The sequence below is a fragment of the Rhinatrema bivittatum genome, chromosome 7 (assembly GCF_901001135.1).
Source record: "Rhinatrema bivittatum chromosome 7, aRhiBiv1.1, whole genome shotgun sequence".
Taxonomy (NCBI): domain Eukaryota; kingdom Metazoa; phylum Chordata; class Amphibia; order Gymnophiona; family Rhinatrematidae; genus Rhinatrema; species Rhinatrema bivittatum.
In genome coordinates this window covers 177,196,584-177,217,285 of record NC_042621.1, presented here as the reverse complement: position 1 = coordinate 177,217,285, position 20,702 = coordinate 177,196,584, and the positions used below count along the sequence as shown (strand labels likewise).

General features: G+C 41.3%; 1 protein-coding gene across 2 annotated transcripts in view; it reads right to left on the bottom strand.

Moving 5' to 3' along the window:
• Nucleotides 1-254: 254 nt before the first annotated feature.
• Nucleotides 255-20,702, bottom strand: part of COMTD1 (catechol-O-methyltransferase domain containing 1) — a 73,436-nt gene continuing 52,988 nt past the window's right edge. Inside the window, exons 5-8 of one of the 2 annotated variants that reach the window (XR_003857826.1) lie at nt 18,232-18,286; nt 17,327-17,460; nt 13,822-14,024; nt 255-2,005 (exon numbers count right to left, since the gene is read on the bottom strand). Coding sequence is in view for 1 of the 2 variants with exons in the window: in XM_029609520.1 (XP_029465380.1) it covers nt 13,872-14,024; nt 17,327-17,460; nt 18,232-18,286 (342 nt within the window). In the remaining variant the exon portion in view is untranslated. Of the gene's footprint in view, nt 2,006-13,749; nt 14,025-17,326; nt 17,461-18,231; nt 18,287-20,702 lie in introns of those variants that run through there. The other variant, XM_029609520.1, reaches the window with a different exon arrangement.

The following is a 20,702-nucleotide window of genomic DNA, read 5'->3' as shown; positions in this document are numbered from 1 at the left end:
TTGTAAAATTCAAACATCCTAATTAATTAATTATATGCACTGATATATAAAACCAAATGCCTTCACTTTCTATACCAAGTTTAATGAAAATGTCCATAAGCCCAAGCATTCAGAGACATGACACTTAATGGGCTATATTTTCTACTTCTCAGGTTATGTTATTAGAAATATTTAATACAAAAATACACAATACCCAAAATATGAATGAAATATTTTTATTAAATACAAACAAATTAAAAAAGAAACATGTTTACTATATACAATAATCTATTCCCATAAAGACAATCCTACAATATTTTTTACAAGCATTTAATAATGTGCAAATTATACAATTTTTCAAAAGAAACTTTCACAACACATACATACATACCCATTGTTTCGCCAATGCCTATGGCTTCATCGGGGATATTGACATATATGCTTCCTTACATTAAAAATGAGCTTCTCATATGTTTACAATATCATCATATGTTTGTATAATCACAAAATTTTATTAAGAATACCTAAAAATGCAGAGGCAAATGTTTACCACATTAAACTGGTTTCAAAGAATGTATATGCAGTTAGCTGGGGTTGATGCACCGATGATAATATCAGTTATTCAATACTTTGTGGTCCATTCCCCTTATCATTTTGGTAGCCCTTCTCTGTACCTGCTCCATCGCAATTATATCTTTTTTGAGATGCGGTGACCAGAATTGTACACAGTGTTCAAGGTGTGGTCTCACCATGGAGTGGAGTTTGCCTTATAGTTTGCTCATATTATTGATTGTTTTATGTTTTATGTTTCCCTTATTTTTGCTCAATGTATCACTTATTATTTTCATGTAATTCACATTGTGTCTTACCTAGGAAAAGGTGGAAGATCAAATTAATCTAATTAAATAACATTTATAAATGTAGAAAATATCACTAGCTCCTCTCCTCTCTTACTCCTTTCTTTCAGCTGAAGACTTCCCGCCTTTCTTATCCTTCTCTACCTATACCAAAGTGAGGCAGATGAGTTACTTCTCTGTCTCTGACTCTCCATCTCTTCTGGCTGCACTGGAGCACATGGTATCTGTTCTTTTCGGTTCTTCTCTTCTTTGGCATTGGTGGAGCAGGTAGCTTCCTTTTCTGGATTCTCTCTCTTTCAGCAGCAGTGGGGCTGGTGGTTTATCTCTCTGGCTTCTCTCTCTTCTGGTGGAGCTTGAAGTCAGTGGTTTGCCTCCTTTTCTATTCTTTATTCATTTTGGTAGTGAAAGGGAAAGTGGTTTCCACCATTTCAACTGGGAGTCATAGTCCAGGAGGCTTACCTCTGTGGTTCCTCCACAGGAAGGAATGGAAAGGTAGAGGCAGATGGCCCTACTCAGCTCTGCCTCCTTTTTTCCTTGAGTGGGTGGATGAATGTAGAAAGCCCAGCTGGGCTGGTTTCTCTTTGGAAGTCATTTACTAAGCCATGGCATATTACCAAGTATTACAGGTTTGTGAATCCCACAGTATTTTTCTCAGTGATAAAATACTGCCAGGAAAAATATCATAAAAATCGAAAGAACTGGTAAGGTATGTGATGTAATAACACTATATCAAAAACAGGAATCACATACAACAACGTTATTATTTATAATCGGACGGGTTTACCCTCATAAGTGAGTGAATATTCATATATACCAGGACTGGTGTTTCAAACACTCAAGCACTTTAAAATTTATGTGTAAGCACTCATGAAATAATCACAGGGTATCCCAAATTCTCTTTTTTTGTTAATTTTTCAATTTTTAGAGAGTCCTTCTGTTGCATAACATGTTGAAAAAATGCCGTATTGAAATACATATACACTGTTCCTTCTTAATTTTAGCGAAGGTAAGCTTTTTTTGCAGAGTGAACTATTAACACCACTTAGGTATGGAAAGGTCTACTTATCTTATCTTTTCCAACGTAATGAACAAGCGGCTCCTCAGCCTTGTTCAGTCAATGCGCCTGACACCGCTGGTGTTTCGAAAAACTTCTTCAGGGGCCTTAAAGTCTGAAAAAGTGTAACGAAAATACATTAAACATTCATGTCATCGATCTTCACCAAACACATTGTCCAAAGACTTACGAGTTAGAAAAGACGACGCCAACTCCTATAGCGTACGGCATAGAGCAGGATCCGCCATATTGAAGCTGACATATTTGAGGCTACGTACTGCCTCAAAAGTAACCAATCAGAAAGAGTCTCAGCAAAACACAAAGAATTGATTGGAAAAAACAGCCCTTTAAACGAGTGATGTCCACTCGATGGATTCATTCATGCCGTGGGGAAATTCCGAGCCCAATTTAAAGATCCATCTTTGCTCCTTATAATTCAGTAAAGATTTCATGTCTCCCCCCTCTACTGGTGGCAAAGACTTGATCCAAAATAGTCCACCGAAGATCGGGGAACTCACGGCAAGCTGTCAAACAATGTATTACAATAGGAGCTTCCATATTGCATGTGTTCAATCTACTTCTGTGTTCTCTCAAACGTATTCTGATGGGTCTTGATGTACGACCAATGTATAACAAAGGACAAGAGCATTGTATCAAGTACACTACATCACGGGAATCACAATTAGTGGAAAATTGCTTACTGTATTCCAAATCTGTGAGTGGATCTTTCCAGGCCCCACCTGTCATAGCGAACTGGCACATATCACAGTGCCCACAAATTCCATGATAACCAACGGGCTGTGTAGAGACAGACATTGGAAGCGCTGCTCTTACTAAATGGTTTTTAATATTTTTGCCTCGTTGGAAAGAGACAAGAGGTGGTTCCTTAAACTCAGGATGTAGTTGGAGTACATACCAATGTTTATGGATACTTTTGACGATCTCTGGTGCTTTATTAGTAAATTGCAAAACATATACATCCCGAGGTTCACTGTCACGTGATTGATATGTAAGAAGTGCCTCTCTAGGGGAATATAGGGCCCGTTTGTATGCTGTTCGAACTGGATGTAATGGATAGTCTCTCTCGAAGAAACGTTGCTCTAACTCGTATGCCTGAAATTTAAAATCTTGTAATGATGAACAGATACGTCGCAGACAAAAAAATTGGCCTACTGGAAGCCCATTTTTAAACGCTCTCGGATGAAAGCTCTGATATTTCAAAAGGTTATTTCTGTCGATATCCTTACGGTAGAGAGTGGTATGGAGTTGGTTGCCATTCTTGACGATCATAACGTTAATGCACTCAAGCGGAAGTTAGTTTTTCCAATGATTTCTGTTTTCCAGCAAGACATCTATACATTTAGGAATAGGAATAATTCCTAACATCATGTTTGAGTTAGACGTTGTCCTTTGGTTATCTATTTTTATTTTTTCTTCCTTTTATAAAGGCTATTTAAAAGTTTTATTTAAAACATTAAGACATTTACATTTATAATTCAGTGTATTTGTCTAATATATTTATTTATGTAACTATTGTTTAAAAAGTTCTATTTATCTGTTTGTTCAAAAAGTTATTCGTTATATGTAATTGCTCCCAAGCAAACCTTTTAATAGTTCTCTGTAAACCGATTTGATTTGCATATAATGTAAGAAGACCGGTATATAAAAAACATAAATAAATAAATAACATCCAAAAAGGATAATCGATGATTGTCAACCATTGATGTGAATTTGATATCACTGTCTATGGTGTTCAACCATTGCAGCAATTGCTGTAGCCCAGGTTGATCTGATGTCCAAATGAAAAAAAGGTCATCAATGTATCGAATCCACAGATGTATATGCTGAAAAGAAGGGGATTCATAAATCATCTGTGTCTCTAACCTGTTCATTACAAGATTGGCGATGGTAGGAGCAACTGCAGACCCCATGGCGATGCCATGTATTTGGAGAAAACATTTGTCATCAAATGAAAAATAATTCCGCTTAAGGACCAATTCAGTCAATTTAAGCAAAAATGATGGAATGCGGTGAACTGCTGAAGTCAAAATATCTTGTACTACGTCTAATGCCACAGTGTGAGAAACATTTGTGTACAATGAAACAACATCCATAGAGACTATGCCCCAAACTTTGCCAGACAAATAATTTTAATATCGACTTCTGAGTGCAACTAATTTCCTGGTAAAGGGAAGAAGAAATAATTGGATCTCTCAGTGCATTAGGGGGCTGATGCAATAAAGTCGCATAGAAAGTGGGCACTGAACAGTCAGCACCCACTCTCTTAATGCGCCCCAGGTGCCCCCAAGTGGGGAGGGGGGTGCCATGCAATATTTAAATTAGAGGGTCACGTTAGCAAGGATGCGCTTGCGTGACCCTAGCGCATCCTTGCTAACGCGAACCCAATCGGTTTTCGTGACTGCCGTACACCGGTCACAAAAACTGATGCCGAGTTTATCGGCGTTGGTTTTCCTTACTGGTGGACAGCCACAAAAAACAACTGGCAAACAGTAGTCACGAAAATCAACGCTTCAAGGGCGGTTTGGCTATTGGGGCTTCAGGCATGCTCTGGTGGGCCTCTCACATTGGTCCCATGATGAAAGGCAGCAGCATGACTTCTGAATTGGTTGCTTGCTGTGCTGTGACCCTGCGTTCTGGTGAGCGAAGGGCCTAAAGAAGCCGCCGGCAGCCAAAGGAGGAGGAGGAAAGGATACGGACCACTGCCAGAACCAAGGCCGAAGAAAAAGAAGAGCGACATGGCAGTGGGCCACCACCAAAGCCCAGGCCAGCGGGTCCGAATGAAAAGAAGGGAGACTGGGCGGTGAGCAGCCGCTGGAGCCCAAGCCAGCGGGACCAAAGAATGAACAGAGGCACAATTGTGTGAGAGAGTTTGGGAGCTTGTTTGTGTGTGCTTGTGTGAGAGAGAAAGTTTGGGAGTCTGCTTCTGTGTGTGCCTATGAGAGAAAGAGAGAGAGAGAGTGAGTTTGGGAGCCTGCTTGAGTGTGTGCCTGAGAGAGTCTGAGTTTGGGAGCCTGCTTGAGTGTGTGCCTGTGTGAGAGAAAGAGATGGGAGCCAGCTTGTGTATGTGCCCCTGTGAGAGAAATTGGGAGCCTGCTAGCATGTGTGTGTATATGAGAGAGTGTGTGCATGGATGTGTGTGAAAGGGGGAGGAAATAGAAAGTTTGTGCATCCCCCTCTCTTCTGCTAATAATCCAAGTCAATCTTAGGAAGACTGGAAATCAAATATTCCCAGGTACGTAGTGTAGTGACATTTTTTTTATCCTTATTAGTTTTAATTATTGGGTGGTGTTTGATATATCTCCCAAACACTAATAATATTTAAAAACATCAATTAAAAAAAAAATGTATGTATTCCATATTCAGGCACTGAGTGGCTCGGCAAGTTAGCCAGGTAAACTAATCTGGTTAACCTAGCCGGGATATTCAGCGGCACTACAACGCCACTGAATATACCCAGCTATCTTAAATTTATCCAGCAAACTTTAGGACAGCCCTGTGGCCCAACCAGAGTTAGCCGGATAAGTTATCTGGCTAACTTGACACCTATCTGATCTGCCCATTCCCTGCCCAAGTTATCTGGCTAAAATCTTAGCCAGATAAGTTACTTATCCAGCTAAGTGGTGCCTGCTGACTGTAGCCAGATGTTCAGCGGCATCACTTAGCCGGATAAGTAGACTTATGCAGCTAAGTTTTTTAAAATATTGGACTCTAGGAGTTTTCATTTATTGAATATTCTGTTCATCTGCTGTTTTCAAATATTTGCTCTTTGTTTAGTATGGTTTTATTATTATGTTTTATATTTCTTGCTTTTATTGTTTGATGTTTTTTGAAGAATGGTAAGATTTCTGGTTTTCATATACTGTCTGGCTTATTGCAGTTTCCAGTTCAGTTTTTGTCTGAATGTTTTTTTATACTTTATTCTCTTTATTCTGTATTTGATGAAAGTCTGTCTGTATTCTGCCTGTGCCAGACCAATGTGAGGTTTTTTGTTTGGGTATAGTTTGTGTAGGGATCTATAGCAGCTTGGCTGGTTCTTTTTTCTAATAGGAGATGTACTGATGTTTTAGGGCCTGGTGTAATATTTGTAGTGTTACTTTTTCATAGGTAGGGTTGTTACTGTGAGTGCTGGCTGTTACTGCTGTTTTGATATGGGAGGGTTTACTATATTGTAATCGTAATTTACTTTACTCGTGGCTTTCTTAAGGCCCAGCCCATACCCAACATGTGTTACAATAGGGGCCTAATACCATATGAGTTCCAAATATTTCTTTTACTTTTTTTGCAGGTTTTTATGTCTGACATCACAGCAGTGCATGTAAATATAGTTATTTCAGAAGACTAAATGACCTTTTTCATGTAAAATCTTATTACAAATGCATACTTTTCAATTGTCTGGGTGGAGCTGGGGATGCAGGGCTGAAAGGTTTGCCTAGGGTACCTAATACCCTTGCAGCAGTCCTGGCTCCACATGGGAAAGCAGAATTCCATCTGGAGCTCTGCTGTCGTGATCCAGGTTCTCCCCAGTCTCTGCTGCAGCAGAGATGCATTTAGTCTTGGCCAGGGCTTAATCTTCTTTTTCTTAAGCCTTGGAGGAAGCAGGCAGTGGATCACTTCTGGTCTCTCCTGCCTAGGCAGAGCAGAGCTTAGGGAATCATAAAAACAGCAGACTGTGTGTCACAAGGTAAAGTGAGAGTATACTGGAGTGGGAGAAATCTTGAGAAGTGGAGGCAAGCTACTGTCATAGAAAGGGAGGGGGTGAACGAGAAGGAGATGTCTGTGTAGTATTAGTGAGGTTTCTGTCTGGGGTGGCTGGGCTGAGCTTTTAGAGGGGTAGCAGGCTGTGGCGGTGCTGGGGCAGGGAGGAACTCACCGAATGAGCACAAGAGAAGCAGCACAGCAGCAAATGTCTTTGTGTGTGTTTGAGCCACTGGCTGGCATTGTGGTCGTCTCATTACTTGGCAATTGGCTCAAAAGCTGATTGGTTGGCAAGACACTTTACCAGACCAGAAATCCAGGATATATGATGGATGTAACCAAACTTGCATGGATGGAAGGGGATTGCAGCTGCTTGCTCACCCCTGGTCTAGGATGTGCTCTACTTAGATTTTTAGGAAAAAGGTGAAATTTATGTTGGAGATTTTTTGTCTCAGTTCTGTCAGGCTCTAGGTCACATGATGTACCTCTCAAGGATTAGCTCAGTGTGCTTTTGGGAGGTGCTGAAGCAACTGTTGCATAGAAAGCACATGAATGAGTCACATTCAGATACCCTGGGGGCCAATTTTGAAAAAAATTCCTTTAGGCTATTTGCCTGCAATTTGTCTCTGCTCCCCCCAAAAGGTAATGAAGATAGTTCTCAACTCTTAGGCCTAGCTTCTGTGAGGAATGATGGCAACAACGCGAATCAGAACAAGCCTGCCTCTTGGAAATCTCATCATTTATCTCAGCTGCGAAGAACAGAGTAAGTGACTCACTTTTCTTCAGATGAACTATTCAGGATTTTGCCTTAAATGAATTCCCATGCGGACAAGAAAAGGTTGTTTTTGCTACTCACTGCCTGTTTACTGTGGAAGTGGAGCTTGTCATGGACTCTTCATTTTTGTGTTTAATAAATCTGGCATTATTGGAACCACTAATCCATAGTGCGGCCTGAGCTCTTTGTTCCAGGGTTTGGGTTCATCTGAGGTGCAAATGCATGCGACATGGTCTTAGCCCGAAGAAGTAATTTCACTTACAGGCCGATACACTAAAATGCGCCTAACCGAGCGCATTGTTTAACACGCGATTGGACGCACATTTTCGACGCGCCTCCACTACCCCTTATACTGTAAGGGGTTTAGCACATCAAAAACGAGCGACCAACCCCCCCCCCCCCCCCAGAAACTAATAGCGCTCGTCACATGCAAATACATGTTGATGAGGCTATTAGTCATTCGCTGGGATATAGAAAAATAAATGTGCCGCCGATCCGCACATTTAATGCTCAGAAATTGTACAGAAAAGCAGAAAATACTGCTTTTCTGTACACCCTCTGATTTAATATCCTAGCGATATTAAGTCGGAAGAACCAAAAAGGTTAAAATAAATAAATAAATAAATGTGCTGGCCGGTCAGGGTAGAAAAACGGATGCTCAATTTTACCAGCGTCTGTTTTCCTAACCCAAGGCTGTCAGCAGGTTCGGAAAACCGACGCTTGTAAAATTGAGTGTTGGTTTTCTGAACCCCCTGACAGCCACATCTCCTGGGTTTCCGCTGCTAAGGGGGCGCTAGGGACACGCTATTATCCCTAGCACCCCCTTTTTAGCGTGACCTCATTTAAATATAGTATCGTGCACCCAGGACTGGTGGCTGGGCGCGCGTTGGGAGAGCGGATGCTTAACACGGAGCACTCGTTCTCCCGCGCTCCTTACTGTATTGGCCTGTTAGGGAGGCATCAGCTTATTCACAGAGGGAAAGGTTTCCCTGTTCAGGAAAGATCACTCTCTGAGCCTGGTCCACTGCACCATCTCCTCGATGACTTTCAGAGAACCCCAGTAACTAGTGAAAGGTTTGGACTTGCAGCAACTGGTTACACTTTATGTACCTTAACAGGGGTTACATTTATACAAGTATAATCTCTGCTAAACTATTGTGCTGGTTTTCTTTTTATTAATTAGCTGATATAAACTACTAGCAATGTATTATATTTTGGACAAACATATTTGGGAGTTATGTGAGCCAAACCAATAACTGTTGCGCGTCCCGCTCGCACCCAGCCCACTCCCGGGCTCGCTTACTCTTCTTCCTCACCAGCCAGTCCCGGGTCGGCCTCCCTCAAGTCTGCTGCCAGTTCCACTCGGCCTCGGCGTTCCGTGGCGGCATTCCCCGACGCCAGGCCTCACGGCGGGGCTTGGCGTCCTCTGTGGCGTCGGCCCCGCCCCTAGGCACACGCGCAGAATGACCGGCCTCTTAAAGGGCCATGGGCGGGTCCCAGCTCCGCGGTGCACCCGGATTGATTCCTGTATAAAAGGAAGTGCCTCACTTCACTTCCTTGCCTTGGCAATTGGGTTGATCACCTAGTGATAGCAAGTTTGCCTTCCTGTGTTCCAGTCTCTCTGTTCCAGTGTCTCCTGTGTCTCCAGTTCCAGCGTCTCCAGTGTCTCCCATTCCAGCATCTCCTGTGTCTCCAGTTCCAGTGTCTCCTGCTCCTTCGTCTCTCCATCCCTGGTAGTACCCTTCGGACTGATCTCACGGTACTGACCTTTGCTTGTTCTTGACTACTACTTGATTGCTGCCTGCCCTGACCTCTGCCTGGAACCCTACTACTCTCTGATCGCTGCCTGCCCTGACCTCTGCCTGGAACACCGACTACTCTCTGATCGCTGCCTGACCTGACCTCTGCCTGGAACTACGCACGGACAGACCTCTGTTACCGACCCTGCCTGGCTGACCATTCTACGCCAAGACTCTGGCATTGCTTCTCGCTATACTCTGACACTCTTTTCTGGCCTCCTGCGACCTCCGGACTACCTTGCCTGAACACCGACCGTGCACCCTTGTTCATGGTGGGCACTCCCTTGAACTCTTTCTCTAGGAGACCCTGCGAGGCCCACCTAAGACCAGGCGGCCTGGGTAACCAAGGGCTCAACCTGAGGGAACCCCAGGTTGCTATTGACGAAGCTCCAGCTAGCCTCTGTCTCCGCTTGTGCTCCGCCTCCTGGTGGCAGGCGCCCTCCGGGTCCGACTGGAGGGCCGTACCAATCCTGCACCAGGCCAAGGGTCCACTCCCAGCGCAACAATGAGTAACAAAATGTACATATGTCTACATGTTATTTAAGCAGTTATTCCAAACTGAGTGGTGTTTCTTATATGGTAATGACTTAGTAAGGTTAACTTCTTGCCAGGCTGCTCTCTGCCAGACAACACCAGTTCAGGCATAGATAATATATATTATATAGTATACACAATTCGGTTTCTTGAAAGCTGGCAAAGACCCAGGAAGTGGTGGGTGAAAGAGGGTTGCAAATATTACCCATCACACTCATGAACCTTGCTGCACTGCCTTGAGACAGCATCCTGTATCTATAAATGTGACCCACGCTATCCAGTACTGCCTTCCAACTACATATATAGTCGGACACAAAGGACAATTGGGTAAAGAAGTTTAGACCTGTAGGGAAAGATTTCTCAGGATTTGTTTCAAACGTGAGCTGATTTGCTTTTCCTGCACAGAGGAAATTATCTGCTGGACAAGGTCATATTGGAAAGATTTGAAATCAGCTATAAAGATTTTATAGCATGTCAGAAAAATTAAGTACAGGTCAGGAGTCTCTGGCAATGTTGCAAGGCTGCTGTATCATGCCCCATTCCTTGATATCAGTCCAATGTGGCATGCATTTCTTCCTGGAGTCTTAGCACAGCTGACATAGTCCATTTCTAGTTGAACTCTAGGAGGCCTAGGTACTAAGCTACAAAGATTTTTCACAAAAGGGGCCAACATGCAAAAAATTGTGCAAAATAGCCTGAAATTCTTAAATGTTGCAGAAATTTTAGAATTTTGCACTTGTTTTCTTACGTTGGCTCCTTTTGTGAAAAATCTTGCATAATTGCCTCCTTGCAAGTAGTAAACCCTAGTTGTATAGTCTGCTACACGTGAAAATTTAGTGAAATTCTGAGCTGATGAACTACTGTGATGCAATATCAAGCAAAGCAGCACATTAATTCAGATTTAAGCAAAAACTGGCATGCAGATATCTTGGCTAGCCAGTTTTTACAAAAATGATAACTACACCTCAATGAGGTGCAGTTTATGTTTTTCAGCTGGCAAAAGTTTATAACGGAGCTTATTTGCATCTCCAGTAAACTTTCATGGAAACTGACTGCTAATCTGTGGAAAATCCTGCAGGTTAAAATATTAATCTTTAGGGTTTAATTCTTCTGATCCTGCTAAGAACATCTGAAATGCCATGCTGGGTCAGACCATGGTCCATTGAGCCAAGCATCCTGTGTCTCCAGCAGTGGCCAGTCTGGGTACAAATACTTGGTGGATCCCATACAGGTTAACTCGGCATTAGTAAAACCTATAAAGCTCCAGATTCAATCCTTTTATTCTGGCTGCACTGTTAGTATGTTTGATTTTTATGCAACAGAAACACTGGAAGGCTTTTCCCAGTACACAGACCCTAGATATCTAAGTGTTATGCACCAGAATCTACTTTTTGATTACAGCATATCATTGTGACCACTTTATTTCTTTCCATCTGTAAGACACACATTATATGGACAAGCGCAAAAATTTTAAAATGGCTAATTTTATTCTTGCATGTTTACAAACATGTTATAACAAAAGTTTGCCATGACAAGTTTTAATCCACCAACAGTGGGGGCAATCCTAATATCAATCACATCAAATAACCCACAGTAAGAAAATTTTTCTATTTTTATAATTTTCAATTTGTTTAATTTTCAATTTTTTTATATATGTAATTAACTGGATTCATCACACTTATGTATCCTACTGAAATATCTAAAAAAATTTTGAAAAAATGTTTAAAACGTGTAAAGTGATGCTTCATATAACTTCAGGGGCACTATCCAGTGTACCTTACTTGGGCCTGGATTTATCAAAATGCGGTAAGTACCGCATGCGATAGCAAAAGGGGTGTATAGCTAAGTTAGCACAAATTGTGATACCCTTTTCAGATTCTGTGATAAGTGCCAACCTGTTGTATTTCCTGCATTCAACCACTGGGGGACCATTGTTAATGGTCCCAGACATGGGGAGAGAGAGAGAGAGAGAGAGAGACTGGCCATAATGTCATGGCCCATAGGTATGGGCCATGACATTATGGCCCATACCTAGTAACTCGAGGTGGGGATTAGGTAAGAGTGTAGGGGGTTAGGGGCCACTTTGACATTCTACGTGACACCTACGAACAGAACAGTGGTCTCTTGTGAAGATTTGATGGCCTTCGGAGTGAGGAAACTCACTCCAAGATGAGATTTGGGCAAGGTTCTCTCAACCTAGCTTGATGTTACCCAGGTAGAGAGTCCATCAAGCTAGGCTGAGAGAACCTTGCCCAAATCTCATCTTGAAGTGAGTTTCCTCACTCCGAAGGTCATCAAATCTTCATGAGATCACTGTTCTGTTCGTAGGTGTCACGTAGAATGTCAAAGTGGCCCCTAACCCCCTACACTCTTACCTAATCCCCACCTCGAGTTACTGTCCACCAACAATAACTGTTGGTGGACAGAGAGGCACAGTTCACATTAGCAAATCTGTTACATCTGTAAGAACCCCTAGCTTCTGATTGGGGGACAAATATATGTCCTTAAGAGAGTCTCTACCGTCTCTCAGTTAACAAAAAGGAGTGGAGTAGCCTAGTGGTTAGAGCAGTGGGCTGAAAAACAGGAAAGGTAGGGTTCAAATCCTACTGATGTTCCTTGTGACCTTAGGCAAGACACTTCGCTCTTCATTGCCTCAGGTACAAATCTGGATTGTGAGCCCACTGGAGACGGAATTCCACTTTGAAGTATCACATAAGGTGGAATTAAAAAAAAAAATAGCATGGTCCTGGTTAAATGGGAGGGGTTTTTAAACTTTATATAAGGTAGAGGTTCTTGTACCTGCCATAAATTAGCATGCACTGCCTCCAAAGCATGCAAATATTATCTCATGCATATTCATTGTGGATATCCTGAAAACTTGTCTGGCTAGAGGTCCTCCAGGACAGGCTTGGGAAAGTCTGATATAAGAGTTCAAGGTGGGATCCCTAGAGAGGAGAGGGGAAAAGGAAGAATGCAGTTGGGAGGGGAAGGAATTTAACCTTCCTGCTAAGTAAGGAGTAGCAGTCAGTCATTTTAGTTGACCCAAGAAAACTGTCTGGTACCTAAACCTGCAGCGAGAACACTGACAGCAGCCCTGGGAGACTGATCATCCTGGCCTGAGGAGAGGCGAGCCACCCTCACTTCGAGGACTGAAAGTACAGAAAAAAAATATCTAACAGGAAAACAAATTCCATCTCTGCCCCCAAAGGTTTCCTGCAGGCCAGGGAGTTCAAGGAACCCCTGGAGCTTGTACTTGTGACTGCTCTGCGTTATGTAATGAATTACAATTCTGGAAGAAGTAGTTTTGTCAGCTCATCCAACTTTGCATCTTGCATCAGCACATTTTTGTTTAATTGGTGTGAAAAGTGCTCACTTATTTGACTGTTATTCTATTTCTCAAGGGCACTTCCCCCCCCCTCCAACTACCCAGACAAAACCACTGGCGCTAGGCTGTCTGGGTTACAGCAGTACCCATTTGCTTCAGTGAAGCCCATTTGCCAGCTGGATTGGGGAACAGGATTATGCATCTCTTGGCAATTTTGCAGTTCATGCACTTCCCAGCATAACCGATGTTCCTCTTCTACACCAGCTGTTCCTAAGGGCAGATGTTCGGCTGTACACGATCACTGCTGTGTCTGAACCCGAGACCTTATTTACACTCCTCACTATTTCTGCCTGCCCGGAGATGCTCCTGTGCTGCTGCTTTCCCCACTCTCACACCTTTTACCCTTTACATATATTACTGTGGTCTTGATTTTATTTATTATTTATTTATTTATGTAAATAGTTTATAGACTGCCTATCACCATTTCTAGGCAGTTTACAATTTCACATTCATAAAAATATAAAACATAACAGCAAACAAGGTAACTAGGATTAAAACCATAAAAGTTAAAAGTCATAAAACTACCGGTATTTAAAATTAAACAAATCACAATAAAACAGTGAGAAACCATGAGACAGATAAACTTCAATTTATATATATATAAATATATATATATATATATTTATATATATATATAAATTACTGTGTCATTGTTTTTGGTTTTTTTTTTTTTATCAAAAATTATACTTTAAGAATAGTAGCAAAACCCGCTGCACTCCCACCTGGACAGTCTTTTCTTGAATGGACATTTCTTTATTTCTTTGATATGAGCTCATAATTTAAATGCAAATGTGATCCCATCCGCCATGGTGATCATGCTTATGTTCACTCTTGCGTCTCGGAGGATCTTCTCATTCAGATGCTGGATGGCTTGCCAGTCCATGTCCTTTTTGTTTGGCTTTAGAACTTTACCATTCAACAAAACCTGTGGAAGAGAGCACCAGGAGACAATTTGTATGTTCAGGTTGGATCAGATTTTTCCCACCACGGCAGGTGTGCTGCATACAAAGGTTTTGTGGGCTTTCAGTTCCAAACGGATTAGCAAAGAGTTCTGCTTCTGAACAGAAATGATGCCTTAGTACATTTGCAAACTGACAGAGCAAAGGACAAGATAGTTCCTCGTGGCAGGCAATTTATAAGGACAACTTCCCAAGCCATTTACCTGGGTAAAACGGCTTGACTGAAAAATCGCCCTCTTCCACCCAGGTAAAAGAATGCATGGGCTTTCTTTCCCAGCAGCAGGTGCTTTTGTCAGGTTAAAGAGAAGGTAGCTTAGAGGTGTTGCTTAGATCGGAGGAGTAGGGCGGAGTGCTTGTGCTTGACATTTCAAAAGAACAGGTGCCTCTAAGCTGCCCACAAAAACAGCAGGTGGAAAAGTATGGGCCGCTTTAAGCATGCGCACTTTGCAGCTGCAGATTTTCCAAAGGGGGGAACAATGCGCTGTTTCCCTTTGAAAACTGACTGCAATGTACATCGGCTAAAGCGCCTGCATAGAATGCAAATAACATGGGCTATTCAAAATGGCCTCCAATATAACCATTCTGAAAAAAGTAATCTAATATTTCTTTATCAGACTATGAGTAAGGAAATATGGATGATATGGCAGTTTTTCTTCCCTGATACACGGGTTCTTGTGGAACTGTATGAAAACTACAAATCTAGTATACTACAGAAAGATTCTTGGCAGGGCATATAGTACACATAGGGCCAGATCTTAAAATGTACGCCCGATTTTATAACATGCGTGCGCTGCCGTGCGCATATTATAAAATCCAGGCTCAGCATGCGCAAGGGGGTGCACACGTGCACCTTGCGCGTGCCGAGCCCGAGGGGAGCCCCTATGGCTTTCCCCGTTCCCTCCAAGGCCGCTCCGAAAGCGCGTATGTTACGCGCTTGGCCTTTGAAAATCTGCCCCACAGTGTGCAAGGGGAGTAGATATGGTCTACAGCAGGGGTGGGAAATCTGGTCCTCAAGGGCCCTGTAACTACTCAGGTTTTCAGGATATCCCTAATGAGAAAGATTTGTATATAGTTGAGGTAGTGTCATCCACATCAATCTCATGCCTATTCATTAAGGATATCCTGAAAATTCAACCGGTTAGGTTGCATTGGAGGACCACAGTGCCCACCCCTTTGTTTACAAGTTAGTTTACAGAACCAAGATACAGGTGAAATCCTGCCTCTGATTCTCTGTCGGCATGGGAAAGTTATTTTATCTGTGAACCAGTTGTCTTAATCTGGCTTTCCCAATCAACAAATTTTAACAAAAAAACACCATTATGAATACAGTAAATGAAGATGTCATGTCCTGCTGCATTTCATTCTTGATTATGATGCTTTACCTCACCAGCAGTCACTCACTCACAAGGTTCAGCACTATCGTCAGTGCTTTTTAATATTTATTTAGCTCTGATTGGAGCTCTTCTTTTTTCCTTGAAAGTCAAATATTTTATATATGTCGACGACATCCAATTTTTTTTGCCATGTGGTGTAAGTGGTGATGTTCCAGAGGCTTGATTGCAAGACATAGTTAGTAAGTTGCAGGCATTGTTAACAAAACATGTCTTATTTTTAAGCATGCAAAGAACTAAAATTTTGTAGGTAGGTAAAGATTTTGATATGAAGAACCAGGGAACAGTGTGGCTTTCTAAAGACCTAGCCATTCCAGTCCACTCTGAGGTAAAAAGTTTGGGAGTGCTTTTGGACTCTCAATTGTCTATGAGGCCTCAAGTTTCACATATTATGAAAACATTTTTTTATAAACGTAAAATGGTGCGCCCATTGAAACATTTTCTACCTTTGGCTTTTTTCTGTATGGTTGTGCAAGCCTTGGTTTTAAGTCATCTTGATTATTGTGGTGTACTGTATGTTGGGCTTCCAGAAAAGTTGATGTGTTTCCTGCAGTTGGTACAAAATGCAGCAGTCCGAATATGACAGGTTATCTAGGGAGAACATGTAACCCCCAGTATTGAAGAACTTGCATTGGCTCCCAGTTAAATTGAGAGAGTGTTTTAGATTGGTGACTATTATTTTTAGGCTATTGAAGAATCCCTCTCCTTGCATATTAAGGGACTATATTGATCTATATACCCTCGCGAGAGTTCTGAAGTCAGAGAGTACTAATTTGTTGGTCATTCCCCCCGTTAAAAAATTTAGTGGAACCCAAATGAGGGCAAGAACAATTTTCTTAGCAGCAATTGCTGAATGGCATAAGTTGTCAGTTGTGCTTCGGTGGGAACAGGATTTAAAGGTGTTCAGAAAGGCTTTTAAGACGTTGTTGTTGGTTGAGGTATTTGGTGAGGCAGCTTGACACAAATTTTATGATTTTGCACATGTATATTTCATGTTTTAAATATGTTTGTTTTATATGTTTATTTTATGCTGTATATAATGTTTTTATTGTATTATTTCATTGTGGATGTTCAATTGTAATCTGCGCTGAATGTATTCTTTGGAAGTAGCGGAATATATGTATTTTCAAATAAATAAATAAGGCTGTAGTGACCCTTAAGTGAGCAACAACATACTGTATAGTCTGAGGGACAATGGTACCAGAAAAATGAACTCTGTCTAAAATAGAAGCCAAAGTACCCTAAAATATTTACAGTTCCTGAAGTACATACATAAAGAGGAACTTTCAAACATGCGCAAGCACACCCATATACACAGCTATATGGAAGCGCGTGTGCATGAACATGTATTTTATATCGTGTGTGCAAATGCATACACACTGTATGAATTATGCATAAATCTACCCAAGAACGTGTTCACGTGTCAAAAAAATACATGGCATTATTTTAAGCATAGCTAGATAAGTTTTGACTTATCTGGCTAAGTAGTGCTGTTTAAGACTTATCCGACTTTCTTTACGGAGAGTGTAGCGGATGCATTGAACAGCCTTCCCATGGAGGTGGTGGAGACGAAGAAAATATATGAATTCAAGCAAGAATGGGATAAACACAGAGGATGTCTGAAGGAATTAACTGTTGGGTGGATGGGCAGACTAGATAGGCCATATGATCTTTTTCTGCCGTTTCATTTCTAGGTTAAAATATCCCCAATAGATGATTATAATACATATATGATCTATTTGCTTCATATTATGCCTTTTGTTGCCAGCAATAAATGATTAAGGAAGTTTAAAGAAGCTGTGATGATATTCCAATTTGAGCTGAATGGACACTTAGAGGCTGCTGAAAAGTTGAGTTCTCACATTTCTTATACTTACGTTATCAATAGCTATTATTCCCCCTTTCCTCACAAGACGAATACATTTTTCGTAGTACTCATTGTAACTCTTTTTGTCAGCATCAATAAAGGCAAAGTCATAGGTACCAGCTTCACCAGCAGCCAGCAATTCATCTGCATATGAAACAAAGCTGTTAATCTCCTGTGTTTTCAAATTAGCCCATAATGACAGTTTTCAGTGTCTTATTCCAAAGCCAGGAGGTCTATAGTTGGAAAATAAATAATTCACAGAAAGCTGTGGACTTTGGACAAATACAAAAAATATTAATCTATAGTATAGGCTAGTTCAGCTGCTATTATTCAACTGCCCTGCTTCACAAGGAGCTGCCCAAATATTTCCTACAGCTGCTGAAAAACTGCTCACAAATACCTGCAGAATCCTATCAATTTGCACTGTAAATGCAGATACAAAATTACTCTAATGGATAACACTGGCAAGCATCATTACCAGGTTAGGTAACTATGGGCAAATAGAGTTCCACTATGATCTTTCAGCACACACCACAACTTTTCAGTCTTGATCATTATTAGAAGGCCTGGATTAAGGAGTTTTGTGACCCTGGGTAAAACAGATCTTGGAGAACCTTTCAGTTCACAACTAGGTGCAAACTGCCTTCAAATGCACTTCTCTCTAGCCTGGCCCTTCACTTTCCCAGCTACCAAATCTGTATCTCCTGGAGCAGGAGTCCTGGTTGACTCCACTCTTCAGAAGCTATAATCTTCTATTCTTGCCTGCACTTATTTGCTTTCATCTCTACCACTACTATGGCTGGGGTAAAATCAAGATTCTCCAATATTAGTAAGGACAAAGGAACATTTTATATATAACATATATATTGAAAAAAAGACGGGAAGAAACATTCGCATCCATGCATACTGACTTACCAAGTGTTTCAACTGCAGGTTTAATCCGCAAGTCAATTTTATGCTCCACTCCTGCCTAGAATTATGAAAGAAAACTTCCTGAATGCTGGAACTAGTTAGGAACAGAAAACATAAGGTCACTGTTTTGTACAACTTTTATAAATTTATGGAAGTTCAGTGGAATCTTAGGTTCTTTATTAAATTACCGTATATGGAAAAAATCATTCTCTCAAACTCAAATTATTTTTCCTAAAACTAGAAAAAAAATCTAGAACAAAAAAGTTAAATTTCTGAAAATAAATTTTCATTAGGAGAAGAATAAGTACACTTTGGTTTTCATATATTTGTCCAATGGTACTCTTAGGAGGTGATAAAAAATACTTGCTAATAGATTTTAAAAAATTTCAGTGTGAAAACATCTGCATCAGACAAGAATGACAAAACTGAAAGTTTCTTTAGAAAAGGCACATTCAAATGGAAAAGAGAGCTCAATGATGTACTTTGGAGAGACACTCTTCTCCATCTAGCTCATAGATTTGTTGGTTTGCAAGCCGAAATTACAATTTCATCAACTACATCTGCTCTGACTCACCCAGCTGGATTTAGGGAGAGAGAGTTGCTAATCTCATCTCAGCGGCACAATTCTTTACAATGTGATGGAATTCACGGACTATCTACAAACTTTGAAACCAAGGGATAGAGCTGCAAACCACAGTTTTGCATCAATTGAGTTTGCCTATATTTGAAACTATAAAGAAATACAGCACAGGTATTTAAGACTTTTCTTTCAACCACTTGTAGAATACATTAAAGCAGATAAATTTGTGACCACATTTTTGTAAGGAAGTTGCAGAATTGTGTGCAACACTAAACACGGCTGCAGCCAAGTGGCTTGCATTGTCTTTTGAAATATATTGGGGCTGATGAAATAAGCTGCAACAGACCTACCATGGGTTTGTGTGCATAGTATTATGCATGTTTTTCTGCGCTAATTTTCTGCGTGTATGTAATAACACGGTTAGCAAAGAAAAAATGTACCCACAAACCCGCTCAAAGAGCAGTGGCTGGTTTAGCTCGAGTCCATGCTAATGACATGAAAAGGAGGCAATTAACTATTCATGGGCAATGCAGGGAGCTGCGCTGGTGTCATGGGGTATTTTTAAGTGGGTTTTTTAATGCCTGGGTCAAGGCAGGAGTTAAGTGTAAGTGCCTGTCTGGAAGTCAAACAATTAAGCAGCAGAAGCCAGAAGAGATGTCAGAGAGGGAATAAGGCACATGTCAGAAATGCTGAATGCTTTTGTAGCTCAAATCTCTGCTGCATTTTCCCCATTCACCCGCATCCACCATTATAGCTCCCACGTGGTTGGTGACGAATCATGAAGGGGTTAGATATTGCTCTACCCACCTTCAGTTCCACTCCCAGACCACTAACTTACTACTGTCTTAAAAGCTTTCAACCGAGAATCAATCATGGATCACTACATTAATGCAGGTTTATGCACAGTTTATTGCATAGAGAACTTCAGCATGCGTTTTAACAAGCATATCTGCACGGATATTTCTTTTGTGCTGATTTCTGCATGTATCTCATTTGCATGCTGTCCCCTTATTACATCCGACAGAGGAACCAGTTTTTGCCATGCGTGCTAAAAAAATACACGCAGACAACTAGCGCCGATTTCACTGTGGATCTTATTACATCGGCCCCTTTGTGTGTTGAAAATCAGTAGAATCAATGCCACTTACTCATGAAGGGCCTAGTCACCCTTCCTTGATGGGTAATTTGCAATAATCCAAATGTTTTATTAGAATCTTGGTTGCTGGAACAAAGATACATGTCTCAACATGCTATAGTTTTCCAAATATAAATGTCCATCAGAGATCTCAAGTCTTCATGAGGTTTCCATGAAAGGGGCTTCTTCAACCAGAAGAAATGGAAATCGTGAGTGGTGTGTGATCCTGAAATGGATCTTAAAGCTAAGACATAGCTTTCTAGGTACTATTTTCGAAGAGATACTACATTTCAAGGAACAAAATGAACAATCCTCCAAACTTTCATGACCCTCATTACAGGGCCAACTACAGCATCGACACTACGGTGGAATGGGAATGGGAAGGGGCAGGAAAGCATCCACTTATTGGAGTGAGGACTCGGTTCAGTAATAATCCTCTCTTTTTTCCACCCTCCAGTGTCATTCTAAAGATTAGCCCTCTTCCCCTTCCTCCTGTCCTTCCCTCTCCCCAGCTTACTCTATGTACCTGTCCACCCCTTCTCCAGCTTAATCCTTGTTCTTCTTTCTCTCCCGCTCTCCAACTCAAATCTTGGTCCTCTCTTTTTCTTACCACTTGTTTCATGGATTCAATGGAGCTGATTCTTCCAGAGGCAGCAGGTTTGACAGTGGTACCCTATCAACAATCAAGCTGCCTTTAGAACATGTGCTCAGCCGAAAGGACTAAGAAAGAGAGGTAATCTACCTCTCCATCCCCTCCCT